Below are 19,620 nucleotides of genomic sequence, written 5' to 3'. Positions count from 1 at the left end.
ACTTCATCATACTGAAATATTACTTCAAACATAGTTAATAAAAGACAAGGTAAAAGATAGTTCATTCAGTACGATAGTTACTTCATTATACGGAAATATTACTTCAAACAGAGTTAATAAATAGTGCATTCAGTACGATAGTTACTTCATCATACTGAAATATTACTTCAAACAGAGTTAATAAAAGCCAAGGTAAAAAATTGTTCATTCAGTACGATAGTTACTTCATCATACTGAAATATTACTTCAAACAGAGTTAATAAAAGGCAAGGTAAAAAATAGTTCATTCAGTACGATAGTTACTTCATCATACTGAAATATTACTTCAAACAGAGTTAATAAAAGGGAAGGTAAAAACCGTTTAAACAATATGTGAAAGTTGTAAACCAAATCATCCTCACTATATAAACCCCATAACCAATACAAACTCTCCATTACAAAAAAAAAGGAAAAAACACAAACTTGTCCAATACAAGAAATCATCCAAAATTGACACACAAGCACATCTCAATCGGCTGAGCCGTGATTCTGGGCACCACCCATTTGTTAGGCGTGGGAACGGACTGCACAAATGTCCTCATCAGCATGTTACCATGACTCAACTACATCTCCCGAAACTCTTTATCTCGCTCCTCAAATTTGATTTCTCACCCAACTGTGAGTTAGAGGACCCCACTGTTTTCTTCACCTATATACAAGAAACACATAACAACAATTCAACATTTGAAACATAGTTTATGTTACATCATTAAAATAGTTCGGAACTTCATGATTTAGGTTCTTTAGTTCATTAAAGGTATAATTCACAACTAAATGTACATACAAAATAGGTCAGTTTATATTACTTCATTCCATGAGGTTATTACTTCATCAAATAGCTGAATTGGTTCATTCAACTGTTATTTCTTCACAAAATATGCATACAACACAGTTACTTCATCCTCTGAATACTACTTCATCAAATAGGTTAGTTAGTTCATTCAATGTTATTTTCTAGCAAAATATGCATACAACACATTTAATAAAATTTATACGAACATCAGACGAACTTTCCTTTGCGATTTGATCTCCAAATTATGAAGTAATAAATCACATTAAGAAGATGCATATTAGTTTTTGCCACATATTTCAAATGATTCAAGCACCAAACTCATAGCCTCATCAAATGAAGTAGCCTTGTGAAATGAAGTAACATCCTCATGAAATGGACTAAATCGATTTACACAGCCACATTTTTTTTATACCTTTTCTCCCAAATATCAAAAGTATTGTGAAGTAATCGATTTACATTACTTCAGTACGTGAGGTTATAACTTCATCAAATAGGTTAAGTTGTTCATACAGTACAGTTAACAAATTCATAAAACACAGCTAACTTCATTCTATGAATTTACTACTTCATAACAACTTATCACTTCATTTACCTTTTGGTGGAGGGATTTGACTTGCAATATTTGCTTCCGACCGACCAGTAGAGAAACTTTCCTCAGGATTTGCTTTCTCGACCAGTTGTGATTTGTCCATCGGCCTATGAGTATATTTGAAGCTTATGTTGACCTTCCTCGGCTCTACTTGATAAACTTATAAGACAAAAATCATAAACCAATTTACAAATAGATGAAGTAAATTAAACTTTTGAACTATGCAAAGCTTCAAAACAGTGTATTACCTGATGCAGTAGAGTTGAGTGTTTGAGTCATTTTTGAATCGTCATCGGATTTGAACTCGTTGGCTGTAGATGTTGAACTCGGCGACTCGAGATGCTGAATCGTTGGTACAATCGATTTCAACTGTCATGAAGATGTTGAATCGATTACTGAGATGAAGTTGTTGAATCGATTTCAGTTGATGATGAATCGATTGGAGTGAGATGAATCGATTTGGAGATTTGGAGATTTGGAGAAGAAGAAGTAGCGCAGGAGCAGAGGCGGGAATATGAAATGAGTAAAATTTTTAGGATGGGTTTAACCCTAAATTTTTTATCTCCAATGCGAAAGGACCTAAATACCCCCGCGTTGAAGTAAATTATTTATATAATGAACTACGAAAAATAACCCTTAATGATCTAATCTCATCCATCAAATTTAAGATCTAAGGGCCCAAATTTGGTCTCTAGTTCGGTCTTTAAGAGTGGATTTGTCCTTATAAAATTATCTTTAATTTGATATGTTATATGAATTTAAAGTTTTGAGATTTCTTTTAAAAGTTAGTTATAACTAACTTGACATTAATACCCCTATTGATTTTTATTGGAATTAATCCTATAGTCTTATTGACGTTTTTTGTTGATCGTATTGACATTTTGTGGTTAATGATCTAGGCCTTTAGTTTGAATATCTAATGGCTATTATTGAGTTGTAGTTAGCAATTAAGCATTGAGTTAGCAATATAACACTCCCCTATATATATATATATTATTGTGAGAGATAACTTTTTCTAAAAATGGAAATGTGACATCTTTAGAAGATAAAATAAAAAGATAAGGAAGACGTCTTTTATTGGAACGATGAAGTACATGATTTGGTTGGTTGTAGACTTAGGAGTTTATGGCATTATTTTAAGGTGATATAATTGTGCACAATGCCAAAAATATATCAGTAATCAGTGTTAACAGAAAATGTTATTCCCTCCGAAAAGAAGAAAAAAAAACCTTTGTTTCCTTTCATGCCATGACTGTTAGAGTCTTCAGCTATTGTATTCCCAAAAGGAAAAATGCAGAAATATATAAACCAGAAACAACATTAACGTGTCATAGACTCGAAAATTAAAGTTATCATGGACACATTCAATATCATGTTTTCTAATATTGATATTACTGCAAATCTCGATTTTAAATACATTTACAGACCTATCCTTCGATGTCATGTGCTCGTACATTGATTTTGGTCCCAACAAAGATATGATTATCTCATTTGTAAACGGTGGTAACTCGTTGAATATGTTTCTCTTGTTTTTTTAAATAGTTGAAAAAAAAAAAAACTTATTCTAAGGTTACGAAACTCAAATTTTATACTTTGACTAGTAGTATTCGACATTAATCCGTTAAACAAGTCATTTAATATATAAGTCAAATTCATTGAATATTTACGTCGCGAATCGAGGCTGAATTATTATAATGAATCTGATGAAGTCCTGATTTGTAATTACGATAAAAAGTGAGGGGCAATTCCTTAATGACGCTTAATATATAAACACGTTTCCCTCAAAAATTCAACCATTCTCAATTTCTCGTCTCCGATCTTATCTCACAGCGTAGCTGAGTGGAGCCCCAATTTCCACCCACCACCATGGCGATGGCTTTCAAGATGGTAAACAACACAGCAAATTATTCTAGATTTTGGAATAATAGTAATTAATTAGGAAATGGTGATAATCCACTGTTTTGCAGGCGACGATGGGGATGAGAGTGACGGACGAGTGCAAAAATTCGTTCATGGAGATGAAGTGGAAGAAGGTGTCCAGGTACATAGTGTTTAAGATAGACGAAGGCTCCAAGCGCCTCACGGTGGACAAGGTCGGCGCCGCCGGCGAAGGTTACGATGAGATGGCCGCCGCCTTGCCAAACGACGACTGCCGCTACGCCGTCTTCGATTTCGACTTCGTCACCGTCGACAACTGTCGTAAGAGCAAGATCTTCTTCATCGCCTGGTAATTACTCTCCATCTACTCCTCAATTTCAATTTCGATTTGAATTTGAATTTGATTCCTCATTCAATTTCTGGAATTCTGTTTGTTCAGCACGTCGGCGTGCCTGAGCTAATTTACAATTTTACCCCTCCTTTCATTGAATTGATTCTAGTTATGCATCAAATTTAATTATATATGGTGGAATCATATATGCCTAGGTTGACATAATTGACTAGCTTAAAACTATCATCATGAAATAACCTGTATTTGCATTAATCAATGTGACTCAAATGTGAAAAGAATATGAATATATTTTTGTTTTGGTATTAAAATGCAGGGCCCCAACAGCATCGCGAATAAGAGCAAAAATATTGTACGCAACATCAAAAGATGGATTGAGGAGAGCACTAGATGGAATCCATTATGAATTGCAAGCCACCGATCCAACTGAGATGGGATTCGATATCATTAAGGAGCGAGTCAAATAGTTTGATCACTCCATCATTTTCATAATTATCTTTAATCAAATCATGGTTGGGAATAATATATAATCCAATTAATTAAATAATCACCACTTAGTTAGAATCTATGCTTTCTTCTTGTTAGTGTGTCCCATCCTCACCTTTTTACAGCATGTGGTGCTAACTGCATTGTTACTCTCTCTAATCAGAAATCTTAGTGAGTAATTATTTTTGCTTAACAATCACTATTGTGCAGCGTTTGACAGCTAAGCACCTTTTTTTAATCTTCCATGTTTGCTACTTTAGTTTTTGTTCTTACTAATAGTTCATCTACTATACTTATTTGGGTAAATAATGTATTGTAAAATTTGGCCCACTTTCCCCTACTTTTCTTTTCTTATGCAACTTTTTTCTTTTTTCTTTTTAATTTGCAGTTAAAAAGCAGTTCACGCCTTCACGCAAACAACTTTAAGCAATCTTCTTTTCCATTTCCTCCACGAAATAGCATGGCCCCATTACAGAATTACCTTTTGTATATTATTATGTGGAGGAGTATTTGGTTGGCAATTTCCATTAATGGTCTAATTCCAAATTAGAGTAGAGGTGTAAAAAGTTGGACGTATGAATTGTGATTAACCTAAACTCAATTATTTGAAGTTGGTGCGGGATTAAATAAGGTGGTAATAGTTTATTTAAATACTACTCCAATAATACATCTGCGTTTTGTTATATCGTTACAGTCCATCTTGATTATGATATTTAAAAGCTCGTTCATTTCATACTATATAAAGATAGGTATCAAATGAAATAATTTAAACTATATTATATTTAACATTAATAATTAAATAACTTATAAATAAAATAAATGTAGACATTATACTATAAAATTATTTTATACTAAAATTAATTCAAATTTTTTTGAGGAAAGATTGTTCCAATATTAAAAGTATATACTATAAAATTGATGGTTGGAGATTAAATGAAATCTTTAAAATAAATTGGTGAAATTAAATTCGTATTTTAAGTGTAATAAGGGAACACTTAATAAGGTAGTAAATTATACCAAGTGAATTGTCATTTAAAGGTACAAGTGATACAATAAGCTCTTACAAAGCAATGAATCTTAATTGTTATAAACAAACTCAATAATAAAATATTATATACAACTAAATCTATAATATACTATTGAATATTTACAATTACAAAAATTGAATCAAAGATAAATGGTATTTCCACATGAAAATTAATTAAAGTACTTCCTCTGTTCCAGCTCATGTGATTGATTTTTTTTGTTGTTGTTATTTTGGAAAAATGATAACAAATAGTTAAAGTATAGAGAAAGTAAAGTAAGAAGGAGAATAATGTAGAAGAGGACTTTCCCCTATATTATTCTCTTTCTTACTTTACTTTCTAAAACACGTGCCGAAAATAAGTCAATTACTTAAGCTGGGACGAAGGGAATATAATTTTTAAATTTTTGTTGAATCGATGGCTAGTCTTTGATTGATCTTTAATTCAATTGGAGATCTCAATTAATCTTCCATGCGATTATAACTTTTATATGATCTTGAATTTATTCCTAATTTTTATCTTAGCTTTTAGGTGTGGATTATTGCATATTATTCCATAGTATATTATTGAATTCTAAGGATTGATGATTGAATATTACTACTTGATTTTGGTTATTTTGAAAACTGATAAATTAGTGTAAGAACTGATTAAGATTCAATTTTAGCTTTGATAATAGGGAGCGGAAAAATCTATAATCGTTAACTGGAATCGATAGAATAAGCATAGCTCATTACAATATAACACAATGATGCAAATAGAAAATATGTGCAAATATCTCTATTTATAATACATTGAGACATAGTACAGTTTATAACTCAAGTGGTTTTAAAAATATAATGATCGTTATAATAATTTGAAAACCTAAGTTGTATCATTCACATGATTGTAATAATATTATTAGACTATTCAACTCATTTGGGGGTTCAATTGATACTGATTCAAATGTAAATTTTCAATTTCAATTATTCTTGAATTTAAGAGCAATTTTTTATTAATATCTAAGTCATTTATATAAATAAAAATTTAAAATATATTAAAATATTAAATAATAATAATATACTCTACTAGACTATAATTTTCATACTACTAATTACTAATATACAGACTTAAACACCGTAAACACCTATATAAATACTTAGTAGTAGTATATTAATCCATTAAGATACTATATTTAAATAACAATTGATAAATGATAAAATACGGAATTACACTATTAATATTATACTAAATTAATTTAGAAGTTATTTTTATTTTAAATGGTAGTAGTACAATAGAAGTGCCTAAAAATAAATAAAGTTAAGTAAAAGATTAAATTAACTTTATGACTTCCAACTCCAGCCATTCGCCTAAGGCCCATTCCCCCACACGTGAATTCCTAACTCAATAAATTTTGTAAAGTAAAGGGTAATTTTGTAAAAACACATAAACATTAAAGAGACTTATTAATTTATTATTTGTTTCTAATGTATAATGACCAAAATATCCTATTATGGCCAGCCATAATGTGGCCATATAGCTTTATCCTAAAAGTTATCCTAAATTGATGTATCTATTGTGATAAGATATCGAACCAACTTAAAGACCGGACTAGAGATTAAATTATTGCCACTAGATCTAGTTTTTTTGATGAAATTCGCTGATGTATAAATTATTTCGGTCTTCATTACAAAGCCAATTTACTTTATTCTAGCAGGTTTATTACTTCATTCATGTACGTAATACCTTAAAACTACAGTATGTTTTTACTTACTTCCAGTCGGTTTTGAAATGATTCAACACATGCTTCATTTGAATTCATTGAACTGAGTTTTACTTTTTCACTTCAAAAAATGCAATGCATTCTAGTAGGTTTATTACTCCATTAAAAAATGTTATTACTTCATTGGACAAGGTACTTATTTCCTTATAGTGGGACTTCAAATGTTTGTACACATAAATAGTTTATTCCATCATTCAATTATTTTACACCATCCAATTAGGCTATCACTTCATTTTGTTGTCGTGGCTGGAATTTTGGGACTATCACAGCGTCGACGGGATGGTCTTGACGTCTCCATCGGCGAAACAGCATGTATGTACTGGAATGAAGTAATAATCCTATTGGAATGAAGTAAAAACCTACTGGAATGAAGTAAAAACCTACTGGAATGAAGTTAAATCCTCCAAATATTTTATGCTTTATTTTCCCTCGGCTGAAGTAAAATAGGCTCGTGATGAAGGCGAAAATAATTTATACATTTGCGCATCTCATCCATAAAAAATTAAATCTAAAAACCTAAATTTGGTAAAGTTCTGCGATTTGGCAATAAGGAGTGGATTTGCATATAACGGGACTCTTATATTTATATTTATATTTTATAGTACATATATTAACTTATTAATGCATATTGTATTAATTGAATATTATAAAATGCACGTAATGTATAGTGTTAATAGGTAAAAATGCCCACTCTTTGCGATAGTGAGAGAAAAAAAAGGCATACTCCTATATAAAGGTGTAATCAAGCTTGAGCATCAAGATCATTGTTAATTAAGATGGGTGGGGTCGGTGTCAAAAATAATTGAGATTTGGTAGCTCCTAATCTGATTTGATCTAATCTAATGTAATCCATTTATTCAATTTGTGGTGGATTTGAAAATGACAATGTTCCTTGCACTTTATATTTTCCCCACCAATATAGACAATTTTGGCAGTAAATTTAGCATCTCGTTCATTTTTGGTGCTATGGACCATCTTTTATGACTTCCTTTCAAAGGAATAGCAATAACTGAAACACTATTTAGAAGGTGCCACGACATCGACACACTAGTCTTCAAATCTCTCTCAGGAAAATAAAGAAAGTGGGTACTTTATTTGTTCAAAGTTGAGACGTTTCTTATAGCACGGGATTTAAAAAAACTAGTGTTTAAATATTAAAATAGAGAGAATAAAATATGAGAATTAAATAGAGGATAAGTACGAAAGAGAATAAAGTTTTTAGCTAAAATAGAAAAATGATTCAATTAATTTGGATGATCCGATAATAATTATAACTCAACTACATTGAGACGGTGGAAGTATCATTTTCGGAGTATTGTCCAACTACCTCTTTATGAACTAAAAATTATTTGTCATATGAATATTGTTAGCATTTGTTGCCCAACTGGACGGATCTAGATCTGGAATTAAAGAGTTACAATTTTCTTCATCACCTCAGATTCTAATGTTGCATTTTGGCAGTAAGAAAACAATATAAAATGCTAGCACGAAGCACTGATTTGTTCACCAATTGGGTGATTTGACAACATTTTTAAGATGTAACACCATTTGATTATTTAAGTACAATTAAAATTTAATTAAACCAAAGGTTAAACTACAAAAAGGGAGTACTATATAAAATTAATTAGCATGAAATAAAAAATGAACAGAACGACGGGACCAGATGTCAGTTGAATTTGATTTGTTTCACACAGGAAGACACAGTATTAATTGCTACTATACAATTAAGATCAAACAGGATATACATAGCCATAGGTGTGCACTAATTATGCTTAGCCCATAATAAGATGTCTGTTGGTATTACAAAAAGTCAAAAACAAACATATTTCACACAGGAGAAAAATGTCCGCCCAACCCTATGCAAGTATTCGTTACTGAAAAAGAAAGCTTACTAGCTAAGGGTGTGGAGATCAGAGAATGTCTGGGCCTTGTCCAACTTAGTGAAGGTAGCCTATATAATATGGATGTGGGCCTAAAGAAGTACGGCCCAAATCTAATCTATATACCAATTTATTTTTATATTTCTGAAAAATAAATTTATTTTGGTGATTAGGTCGACTTTACCATTTATGTGTATAAAGAGTAAGCACTGATTAAAATGTGTTGTTGACTCATGCAAATGCCAAGCTTTAACTTAATAAGTTGGCTCATGCATCCACGCACCCTCAATATTTAGATGCGCATGCCTTTTAATTAGAAAAGGATGATTAGTCGATTAAATTCTAAATGACTGTCTGATTTGTCCAAATATGTGAATGCTCAAACTATTAATATTGTACGGAAAATATCTCATTATCATAATTATACAATTTCACTATTATTATTATTATTATTATTATTATTTTAATTATTGTTATAATAGTGGAATGTGGATAAACGGATCTATTAGTCATGTGGAATAGTCTAACTTATAAAGAACCTATTGTATAAAATAAACCCTGAGCTCCAAAAAGAAAGGAAAAACTAAGGCAAGAAATAGGAGTAACATTGACCCTACTACGCCCATATTTGAAATTCCATATACTTCCTATTAAGAAAGCAAGAACTACTGTCTCTAACGGCATTTGCTTAATCACGCTTTTTCACCTTTTTTAATGGATTGATATAGCATTATATTAGAATCTTTCTAAAACGTTGAATATCTGTTTTCCCAAAACTCTAATAAAGATGATTCCTAATTTGGACAACATAAAATTTTATTTTATATATTAAGTGAAGAGAATAAAATAAGAAATAAAATAAAATAGAAATAAAGAATATTTTTATTTTTAATAACGAGTCATCTTAATTAGAAAAATTGAAAAAAAAAGTGAATCATCTTCGGTAAAACATCATAATAAATATTTAATGGGCAGTACTAGTTGTACATGTTAACTGATTTCGGCAGTGTGGGATTATAAAATACTACTGTATGAAATATATTACTCCAAATACACATTGTTTTTACGAAAAGCTTTTAGTATGAATCTTAATCCAATCGTCCGAATTTTCTTTGTTTAACCAATTTACAATATATTAATATGTGATGATATCACTCAAAAAATAAAAAAAATGATGATATCATAATACAAGTGTACTGTACACTAAAATAAGAAACATGATAAAATTTTGATAGAATCTATGAGTAGTAGATAAAATATTGCCCTTTTTTTATGGAGTGTATATTATTAAACATCCCAATAGGCAATAGATACACCATGCTTCTCCTGAAAAAATAAAAACAAACGCACCATGCTTGATGCTTACACAAAAAAAAGCACACCGCACACATATATTAATGACCCGTGGCCACTAATACTTGTATTTTCTACAATTAATTAATCTCGTTTATATTCTAAAAGTACTCGATTCTTTATATTGCTTCCCGCCATTTCCGCAGCAAAATATGTGACTACTCCTATGCAAAAACACCTTCTACTGCTCAACTCACACAAAATGCTGTCTGCATTATCTCACTAATAATCACTTTCTTTGTATTTAATCATTACTAAATACGCAACGGCATTGATTAATTACTGGACAGAAAAAATTGATTCATTATATCACTGATTCACAGATGCTAATCACTCCATCTTCTCTCACTTAAACTTTATTTCTCTCCTTCACTCTGTTGCTAGACATGCTTCTTCATCTTCTCCAACTCCTACTGTTAATATCCTCACTCGCTAAATCCTCAGCTGATAATCATGAAACAGCCAAAACCTACATAATCAGAGTAGACACTTCATCAAAACCCTCAATTTTCCCTACTCATCTCCATTGGTACACCGCCGAATTCACCGACCCCTCCGCCATCCTACACACATACGACACCGTTTTCCACGGCTTCTCCGCCGTCCTCACTCCATCCGCGCTCGCTGCCATCCGTCGCCACCCCTCCGTCCTCACCGCCTTCGAAGACCGCCGCCGCCACCTCCACACCACTCGCTCCCCTCAATTCCTCGGCCTGCACAACCAGCGCGGCCTTTGGTCGGAATCCGACTACGGCTCCGACGTCATAATCGGAGTTTTCGACACCGGAATTTGGCCGGAGCGGCGCAGCTTCTCCGACCGAAATCTCGGTCCTGTGCCGAGGCGCTGGAGAGGAACTTGCCACACAGGCGTGAAATTCAGCGCGAGTAACTGCAACAGAAAAATCATCGGAGCTAGGTTTTTCGTCAAAGGTCATGAGGCGGCGGTGCGAATCGGCGACGTTGCGGTCTCCGGCATTAATGAGACGATCGAGTTTAAGTCGCCGAGAGACGCCGATGGACATGGCACGCACACAGCTTCCACCGCTGCGGGGAGATATGTTTACAGAGCTAGCTTGGAGGGGTACGCCGCCGGCATAGCGAAAGGCGTCGCGCCGAAAGCTCGATTGGCGATATACAAAGTGTGCTGGAAGGATGCAGGCTGCTTCGATTCCGATATATTAGCTGCGTTCGACGCCGCCGCCAACGACGGAGTCGACGTCATTTCGATCTCAATCGGCGGCAGCGACGGCATCTCCTCGCCGTACTACCTCGATCCAATCGCGATTGGCTCATACGGCGCCGTTTCGAGAGGGATTTTCGTCTCCTCCTCGGCTGGCAACGACGGGCCTAATGGAATGTCGGTGACTAACCTCGCTCCCTGGCTCACCACCGTCGGAGCTGGAACGATTGATCGGAATTTCCCGGCGGATGTGATTCTCAAGGATGGGAGAAACTTCTCCGGCGTGTCGCTTTACGCCGGAAAGCCGCTAAAAGGCAAAATGTACCATCTCATTTATCCGGGGAAATTCGGTTTAATCTCTGCTTCTCTCTGTTTAGAAAACTCTCTCGATCCTAATCATATTAGGGGCAAAATCGTAATCTGCGACCGCGGCAGCAGTCCACGTGTCGCGAAGGGATTGGTGGTAAAAAAAGCTGGAGGCGTCGGAATGATCCTCGCCAACGGAGCTTCCAGCGGCGAGGGATTAGTCGGAGACGCTCATTTGATCCCAACCTGCGCAGTTGGCTTCTCCGACGGAGTTCGAATAAAGGCGTATTTAGCTTCCAATCCTAAAGCAAAAGCAACCATCAAATTCCGCGGCACAGTTGTCGGAACCAAGCCGGCGCCGGTGGTGGCGTCATTCTCCGGGAGAGGTCCGAACGGGCAGAATCCGGAGATCCTAAAACCAGATCTGATCGCCCCCGGCGTCAACATCTTAGCTGCGTGGACCGATGCAGTCGGTCCGACGGGTCTGGATTCGGATAATCGGAAAGCAGAATTCAACATTTTATCCGGAACCTCCATGGCTTGCCCTCACGTGAGCGGCGCCGCGGCGCTGCTCAAATCGGCTCATCCTGATTGGAGCCCGGCGGTGATCAGATCGGCAATGATGACGACGGCGAGCGTGGTGGACAATTCAATGAATCCGATGATCAACGAGGAGAGCAAAAAAGCGGCGAATCCCTACGATTACGGCGCAGGGCACTTGAATCTGGATCTAGCCATGGATCCGGGGCTGGTTTACGATCTGAGCAACGACGACTATGTGAGTTTCCTCTGCGCGATTCAGTACGGGGCGAAGACGATAGAGGTGATCACGCGGTCGCGGGTGAATTGCCCGATGAGGAAGCCGCTGCCGGAGAATCTCAACTATCCGTCGATCGCGGCGGTTTTTGCAAAAGGCGGGAGATCGACGAGCCAGATGTTTTTTCGGATGGTGACGAACGTGGGGGAGGCGAACGCGGTGTACCGGGTCAGGGTCGACCCGCCGAAGGGGGTGGAGGTGAGCGTGAGGCCGAGGAAGCTTGTTTTCTCGGAGATAAACACAAGGCTGGGCTACTATGTAAATGTGACGGTTGACGGGAAGAATTTGGCGGTGGGCGATTCGGGTGTGGTTTTCGGGTCGCTTATTTGGGCGGATGGGAAGCGCATGGTTCGGAGCCCCATTTTGGTGACTCAAGCGGATCCATTCTAGATTGGTTTTTAACTACTCATATTGCATTGTTTTAGTCTCTATCTAATTTGCTTTTAAAAGCGTAAATTCATTTTCAACTTATGGTTTTATAAGGTGAATAGGTATATTATGGTGAAAGTTTGTTAGTGATAGTAGCTTAGTTATGCGTTATGATTGTGAATGATATGTCATGATGGAAGTTGTAACGGGGGTAAAGATTAAATATTTAAACAAAATAGAAGCTGGTTACACCTTCCATTCCATTTTTTTCACAAAAAAAAAAATGCATGTAATTAAATAAACGTTGGCTTTCTCTTGGAAACCACACGAAGAATGATTAGAATGATTAATGAAGCCGTTAACTTGACAGTTGACACGTTTACCTAACTTTTTCGATTTAATTATTCACAATTTACTTTGAAGAATAATAGTAGTACGTATATAATGGATTAATCAAATCAAATTTAAGCTATTTTACCGTTTATTGTGACGGATGAACTATTTTTGAAATTTTTTAATACTTGTAGTCATCATATCTCTCACGTTTGAGAGAGTAAAGATAAATAATGAGATAAATATTTCACTCAGATAGGGTTAGGCACATCTATAAGGATAAATAATAAGAGAGAAATAATTAAACTTAATTAAGGCTAAATTGAAATGGAATCTAGCTATTATAAATCAAATTACTTTCTTTATTTTCTTATAGTCAAACTATAAAAAAATTCATAACTACTAATCAGAATATTTTTCCCAATTATCGAAATACAGAATTAATAATTGAAAATCAAATTTATTTTTTCACAACAAACAAGACTGCAAAGTTTAGAAAAGTTGAAGGGCTATCTATATTCATTATTGTGGTGCCTTTCAGGATAGAAAAGCCCAAATAGCTAAATTAAATGGCCCAAATTTAAACATTCTCTTACACTCCTTGCTTTCTCTCTTCTCTCTACTTGTAATACAGCAATGGGCCACCGACCTCTTCAATTAAAGTCTTAGAAATAAATAAATCCTCGCTAATAAACATTTTTTACATTTACCAATACATTTTATTTTATTTAAAATCATCTTCGTTTGTTAACTGAAAAAATGAGATGAGGCAATTTTCTTAACTTCTATGAATAGTGATTTAGAGATATAATGCCCAACTATTTGGATTCACCAAAAAATGGAAATTCAGTTTAATTACTTAAGGTTAAAAATGTTTCTAGATTAATTTTTCGATTTCTTCATCTTTAACTTTTTTTCCGTTAATAAATTTATGATTTTTATGGTGAATAACTAAACCTAAATAGGAGTACTACAAAAGGATAGATAATCAAACCAGAGGGTCGCGTTTATACAAATGCAAATATTAAAAGTTAAAACCTAATACGTGCAGTGTCATGTTAGTTTGTTAATCGTGGTCACAAATTTGGCAAATCTGGATATAGTATTCCAATCATAAATAAAATCTTAGATCATTACAAAGAATATGCAAATAATGTTCACAGTCATAAATAAATAAACAAACTTAGACCATTAAGTTCAATGTTAATAATTAAATAAGATTAATTTAAATAATAAGGAATTGAATGGATAAGCTTGAGATTTTTTTTGTCCCTAACTTAGGCCAAAGGTTATAAGCTAAAAAATAATTATAGTAGTAATTAAAAAAAAAACCATAAATGTGGACACATATTGTGAATAATAATAGAATAAATAAAATTAAAATTTGTTTTGAAATGGCAGGATCCAAAATAAATTCTCAAAAACTCCTTGACCATTCTTAGTGTAATAATTTTCTTCAACGATTTTTTCCTCGATCCACACTTATACGTGCATATTCAGAAAATGCTTTACGCAATCTAAGATAAGGACGATTTGCCAACTAATAGCAATTATATAGTTGCGAAACCAACACGTAAAACTTACCAATACAGTATACACACAGAGTCAAAGATCTTGACATTGAGCTACGATACCGAAAGGAAATTAGAAAAAGTTAGATATTCAAACTAGTTATAAATTGAAAAGAAGTGAAAATGCGAGTCATAATGGAAAAATCACAAAGTATACCAAAAAATATTAGTAGTAATATAATTTACTCATATATTTATTCATTTCGTTTGCAATGGCAATTGAATACTTCATCTATCTTTTTCAAAATGAGGCATCCACCATCGAGTATGGACCACCCAAACACCAAAATACTAGTCTATTAATACGGCATGTTTGATAGTAGTAATTACTAGTGCTCAATTATATATGTAACTCTACTTTGCATAAATAAAAGCTTATTATCCCGAAAACTCCAAAATAAATTTAAGAAAGATGGAGAAGCTCGTTCTAACCCTAACGCTAATTATATGCTTATCATCAGTGTTTCCGCTGCAGTTGGAAACCCATTTAGTCTCCGGGGCAAAGAAGATCACGCGCCTCTATTTCTACCTCCATGACGTCATCGGCGGCGACAGACCAACCGTCTGGGGCGTGGCGGACTGCAACCTAACCGACGTTCTGCCGTCGGCGTTTGGGAAACTAGTAGTTTTGGATAATCTCGTCACGTATGGGCCCGAGCTAGACTCCGGGGAGGTGGGGCGGCTGCAGGGCACCGTGGGGCTGGCCGATCTCCGCGAGAAGGCTCTCGTCATGCTCCTCAACCTCGTGTTCACCAAGGGCGAGTTCGAGGGCAGCACGCTCAGCATTCTCGGCCGGAATCCGTTGGGCGCTGAGTCGAGGGAGGTTTCCATCGTGGCCGGCACTGGCGTCTTTAGGATGGCCGCGGGCTATATTATCACTAGCACTTATTATAATGACCCCGCTGGGGTTCGTAATGTGTACGAGTACAGTGCGGTTGTGTATCATATGGATCCCAACGTCGTGTCGTTGCGCCGCTGAAAGAAATTATTGATCTAATATTTACTCCATCCTCAAAATAGTTACTCCTTCCGCTCCCACATAATTTGTTTTCATAAATTTGTTATCTGTTTGAATTAGGCATGGACTTTTATTACTGTATTCCATTTAGTGTGATGCAACTGCAATAAACTCTTACTAGTACTATTTTTAATGGAATTTTGAATGATTAATTTTATTGGTTGATGTGTTTTGAGGGGGAAAAATACTAATGATCTAGCAATTATATAACCTGGGTAAATAATAATTTCTCCTCCGTCAATAAAAGACCCAAATTTGGGTAAATAATAGTCCCTCCTCCGTCAATAAACTAATTTTTCATGTTGTAATTTTGGGATGTTTATAATTTTAAGTCTTGTTTACATATTTTTTTCATTTTAGGACAAATTATTTTACTCACAATTTATTGTTCTAGTTTTCTATCCATTTATTCACATTTTAAAAATCTGCATCGACACATGGAAGGAGTATTTGTTACGTCGTCTCGGCATCTTTAGATTGGGGAAGCTTTTTTCATCTTTTTAAAACTAGGCACCATAATTCAAGAATTATTGCTACCTAGCTTGTTTCCATAATTTGATCATAATAATTCTTCTAACATATGCTCATGCTTTTTCCACTACAGTCTACAGACTTTAATTTAGAATGATAATCCAACGCTATAACTTAAGACTATAACAAAAAAAATTAAATGTTTGCATTACGCAAGTCACCTTTGAAGTGTAAATTATTACTACTTATCAGTTAAAATGAAGTCCCAACATGATGAGAAATACAATAGGAGCATAGCCAATTAATCCAGTGTCCTCACTCCTCAACGTAGTTGCGGATCTATCGAAGAATAAGGGCAGAGTTGTAATATTTTGAATTGAGAGAACAAACTTGGTAGATAGATGGTAGAATGTCTCTTGACCAGAAGGGGACCTGGCTTCAATGGAATCGTGGCCGGTCAAAAAACTTTGACCGGTTCATATATATGTGACAGAATATTTAATTTGTCAAATTAAATGACATAAGATCGATATACGTTTCGCGTAGATGATTGTGATATATTCATTTATTCAAAACCGATCCGCGTTGAGTTAAAAATAATCGACTAAAAGTTGATCACAATAAGCAAGCTTATAAAAGAGCTAGGAAATAAAACCAAGGGATTAAATAATACTCCATCCATCCTTTGTTCAGTTTTTATAGTTAATTCATTATCAAATAACTAATTTATTTATATGTTTTTAATTTATCATAGCTACATTAATTCATTTGTCAAATTCCTATCTTTAATTCGTTACCTAGTAAGTAGTTTCTTTATATTTTATTTTATTTTTTCATACAAGTAATTTTATGCATTTTTTTAGTTGTTAAATGTTAGTGTAAAATCATAAAATAATGATCTTTATAATAAAGAATTAAAAATAAATTTAGAGCCACACAAATATATATATATATATACTCCCTCGTCTCACTTTAAGTGACACATTTCTCTTTTTGGAATGTTCCACTCTAAAGTACACATTTCTTAAAATAGAAACATCACTTTCTCTACTTTCCCCCCTATTACTTTATTCAATATACAATTAAGACGAAATAACACTAAATAAAATTCCGTTGCAAAAAAGAAAAGCTCCACTTAGAGTGGAACAGAGGGAGTGTATCGCATAATAATAGTAAATTTAATTTTAAAGTTATTATTTTTATTTTAAAAGCTGCATTCTTCAATTATTTCAATATATTGACACATTCATTGCACGTATCTATAATATATACCCCCTCTGTCTGCGAATAGGAGTTTCGTTTTTCATTTTAGTACCGGTTTACTTTTACCATAAATGGTAAAAAGAGTCCCATCATTCCACTAACTCATTCCTCTCACATTTCATTTAAAATTAATATATATAAGTGAGATCCATATTCCACTAACTTTTTTCCATCCACTTTTCTTAATATTTCTTAGAACTTGTGCCGCCAAGAAATGAGATTTTTAATGGCGGACGGAGGGAATATTGTTCATTCTCAAATTATTTTCTCTCATTTCCCATCAATCAATTCCGTAATGATGTGGTACAAATTGTTTTTGGTGCCAACGACAGTAAAAATATGCAATAATTATTAATAGTGGTTTGGATAAAAACCTAGGTCTGCCACTGTTATAATTGATATGTTGTTAATTACTCCCTCTACCCACAAATAGGAGTCCCGGTTTTTCATTTTGTTCCATCAGCAAATAGGAGTTCCGGTTAATTATTACTCCATCCGTCTCATTGAAGATGACCCACTTTCCTTTTTGGTTTGTCCTAACCAAGATGTCCTATTACTAAAGTTAGAAACACTTTTATCTGTACTTTATTCTTCCTATCTTATTTTATTGGATTTTTTTCCTCTATAAAAAAGGTGAGAACCCAAAATTTTGGGGGAAAACCCCCCCTTTACTTCCGTCGCTTTTTTCTTTTTCCCCACTCTCCCCAAAAATTTTTTAAATTCCAAGATTTTTCATAAATTTGAGAAGAATTCAAGTTGAAATTAAAGGGTTTTTTAAGAATAAGGCTATAATTTTTTCTGTTGTTTTTTGGAAAAGGTATTTAAATTTTTGATCTCCTTTCTTTTTTACCGAAAGGGGGTGTTCTTGAGTCCATGCATTTAGAGAGTAAAGGGGAAATAAATTATGATTTTGGGATGCGGGATGGGGGGGGGCCTTTAGCTTTTGGCTCGTCGGGGGTGCACATGTGTTTGATCGGCGTGGGGTGTGGGAACACTCATCGTGCCGTTTTAATGGTGAATTTGAAGTTGTTATTTGAATAAAAAAATTAAATCATCTTTGATTTTGATTGATGATTTTGAAAATAATCGAGAAAAAGGGAAATAGGGTCTCTTTAGTTCTATGGCGTTAATAATAAGATTATTCGGGAATACACTATGTGATACTCCCGCCGTACGTGAAAATTTGTTACTTGTTTCCATTTACGTCCGTCCTTAAAAGGTTGTCACCTTTCACTTTACCATTTTTAGTAGTGGACCCCACATTCCACTAACTCATTCTCACTCACATTTTATCATAAAACTAATATATAAAAGTAGGACTCATATGTCACTAACTATTTCAACCCACTTTCTATTATGTTTCTTAAAACCTGTGTCGGATCGAATGGTGACAAATTATAAGGGATGGAGGGAGTAACATATTTTGATTACACATACGATTTGTACCTGTTATTTGGTGTCACATGTTTCCCAAGTTGGAGATTGTTGAAAATTTGGGTTTCAATATGACTAATTCAATTGGTTATCCAATTATAGTGATTAATTAAACATCAAAGTTTGGACTATAAGAACGATTTGACATTTTCTGTATTCTCTCTATAGTATTACGTGAAGAACTTCTCTGGAAGATCTATAACAGCTCTAAAGTAATTCACCATTTAATTTAATATAGATTAAAGGTACGTTTTTCTCTATAGTTTATGCTTTTTATGCATTGTTCTTGGTTAATCATCATAGAGAGTCTTATACTCTCTCCGTTTATAAAAAATAGTATTAGTTTGCCACTTTAAGGTGTCCACGAAATGTAATCTCATTTAAAAAACAAACGCTTTCTCTCATACTTAACCCACTTTTTCTCCTTTTTTTAATTTATCCATACACACTCTCAATATTTTTAAAAGCGTTGGTGATATATATAGAAACACAAATTAGTATCATTAACTGTATTATAAAATGTTCTTAACGGTTATTTTGTTGTAATACTAGCTTAGTCCAATGGTTATAAGCTAAAAACAATTATAATATTTAAAAAAATAAAAATAAATGAGGATAAATAGTGTGAATAGAATAGAATGAAATAAAAAAAAATGTTTTGAAATCACAGAATCCAAATAGACACGTTTTTACTCATTTAAAGAAGA

General features: G+C 34.1%; 3 protein-coding genes and 1 long non-coding RNA gene across 4 annotated transcripts; 3 read left to right on the top strand and 1 right to left on the bottom strand.

Moving 5' to 3' along the window:
* Positions 1–303: 303 nt before the first annotated feature.
* Positions 304–1,569, bottom strand: LOC125204310. The gene is made up of 2 exons (XR_007173535.1): positions 1,425–1,569; positions 304–688 (listed from the first exon to the last, which is right to left on the bottom strand). It is a non-coding gene; the product is annotated as an uncharacterized LOC125204310 (long non-coding RNA).
* Positions 1,570–3,201: 1,632 nt separating this feature from the next.
* LOC125204787 (actin-depolymerizing factor 5-like) lies at positions 3,202–4,372 on the top strand. The gene is made up of 3 exons (XM_048103523.1): positions 3,202–3,308; positions 3,389–3,648; positions 3,965–4,372. The coding sequence occupies exons 1-3, from the start codon at positions 3,288–3,290 to the stop codon at positions 4,113–4,115; spliced, it is 432 nt and encodes a 143-aa protein (XP_047959480.1). The 5' UTR covers positions 3,202–3,287; the 3' UTR covers positions 4,116–4,372.
* A 5,976-nt stretch (positions 4,373–10,348) lies between these two features.
* Positions 10,349–12,971, top strand: LOC125202642 (subtilisin-like protease SBT1.6). The gene has a single exon (XM_048101092.1). The coding sequence runs from the start codon at positions 10,538–10,540 to the stop codon at positions 12,842–12,844; it is 2,307 nt and encodes a 768-aa protein (XP_047957049.1). The 5' UTR covers positions 10,349–10,537; the 3' UTR covers positions 12,845–12,971.
* A 2,101-nt stretch (positions 12,972–15,072) lies between these two features.
* LOC125222112 (dirigent protein 11-like) lies at positions 15,073–15,724 on the top strand. The gene has a single exon (XM_048124608.1). The coding sequence runs from the start codon at positions 15,140–15,142 to the stop codon at positions 15,704–15,706; it is 567 nt and encodes a 188-aa protein (XP_047980565.1). The 5' UTR covers positions 15,073–15,139; the 3' UTR covers positions 15,707–15,724.
* The last annotated feature ends 3,896 nt before the right edge of the window (positions 15,725–19,620 follow it).

The sequence above is a fragment of the Salvia hispanica genome, chromosome 1 (assembly GCF_023119035.1).
Source record: "Salvia hispanica cultivar TCC Black 2014 chromosome 1, UniMelb_Shisp_WGS_1.0, whole genome shotgun sequence".
Lineage (NCBI taxonomy): Eukaryota > Viridiplantae > Streptophyta > Magnoliopsida > Lamiales > Lamiaceae > Salvia > Salvia hispanica.
The sequence above is the reverse complement of the archived record's forward strand: the minus strand, read 5'-3'. Positions and strand labels throughout refer to the sequence as shown.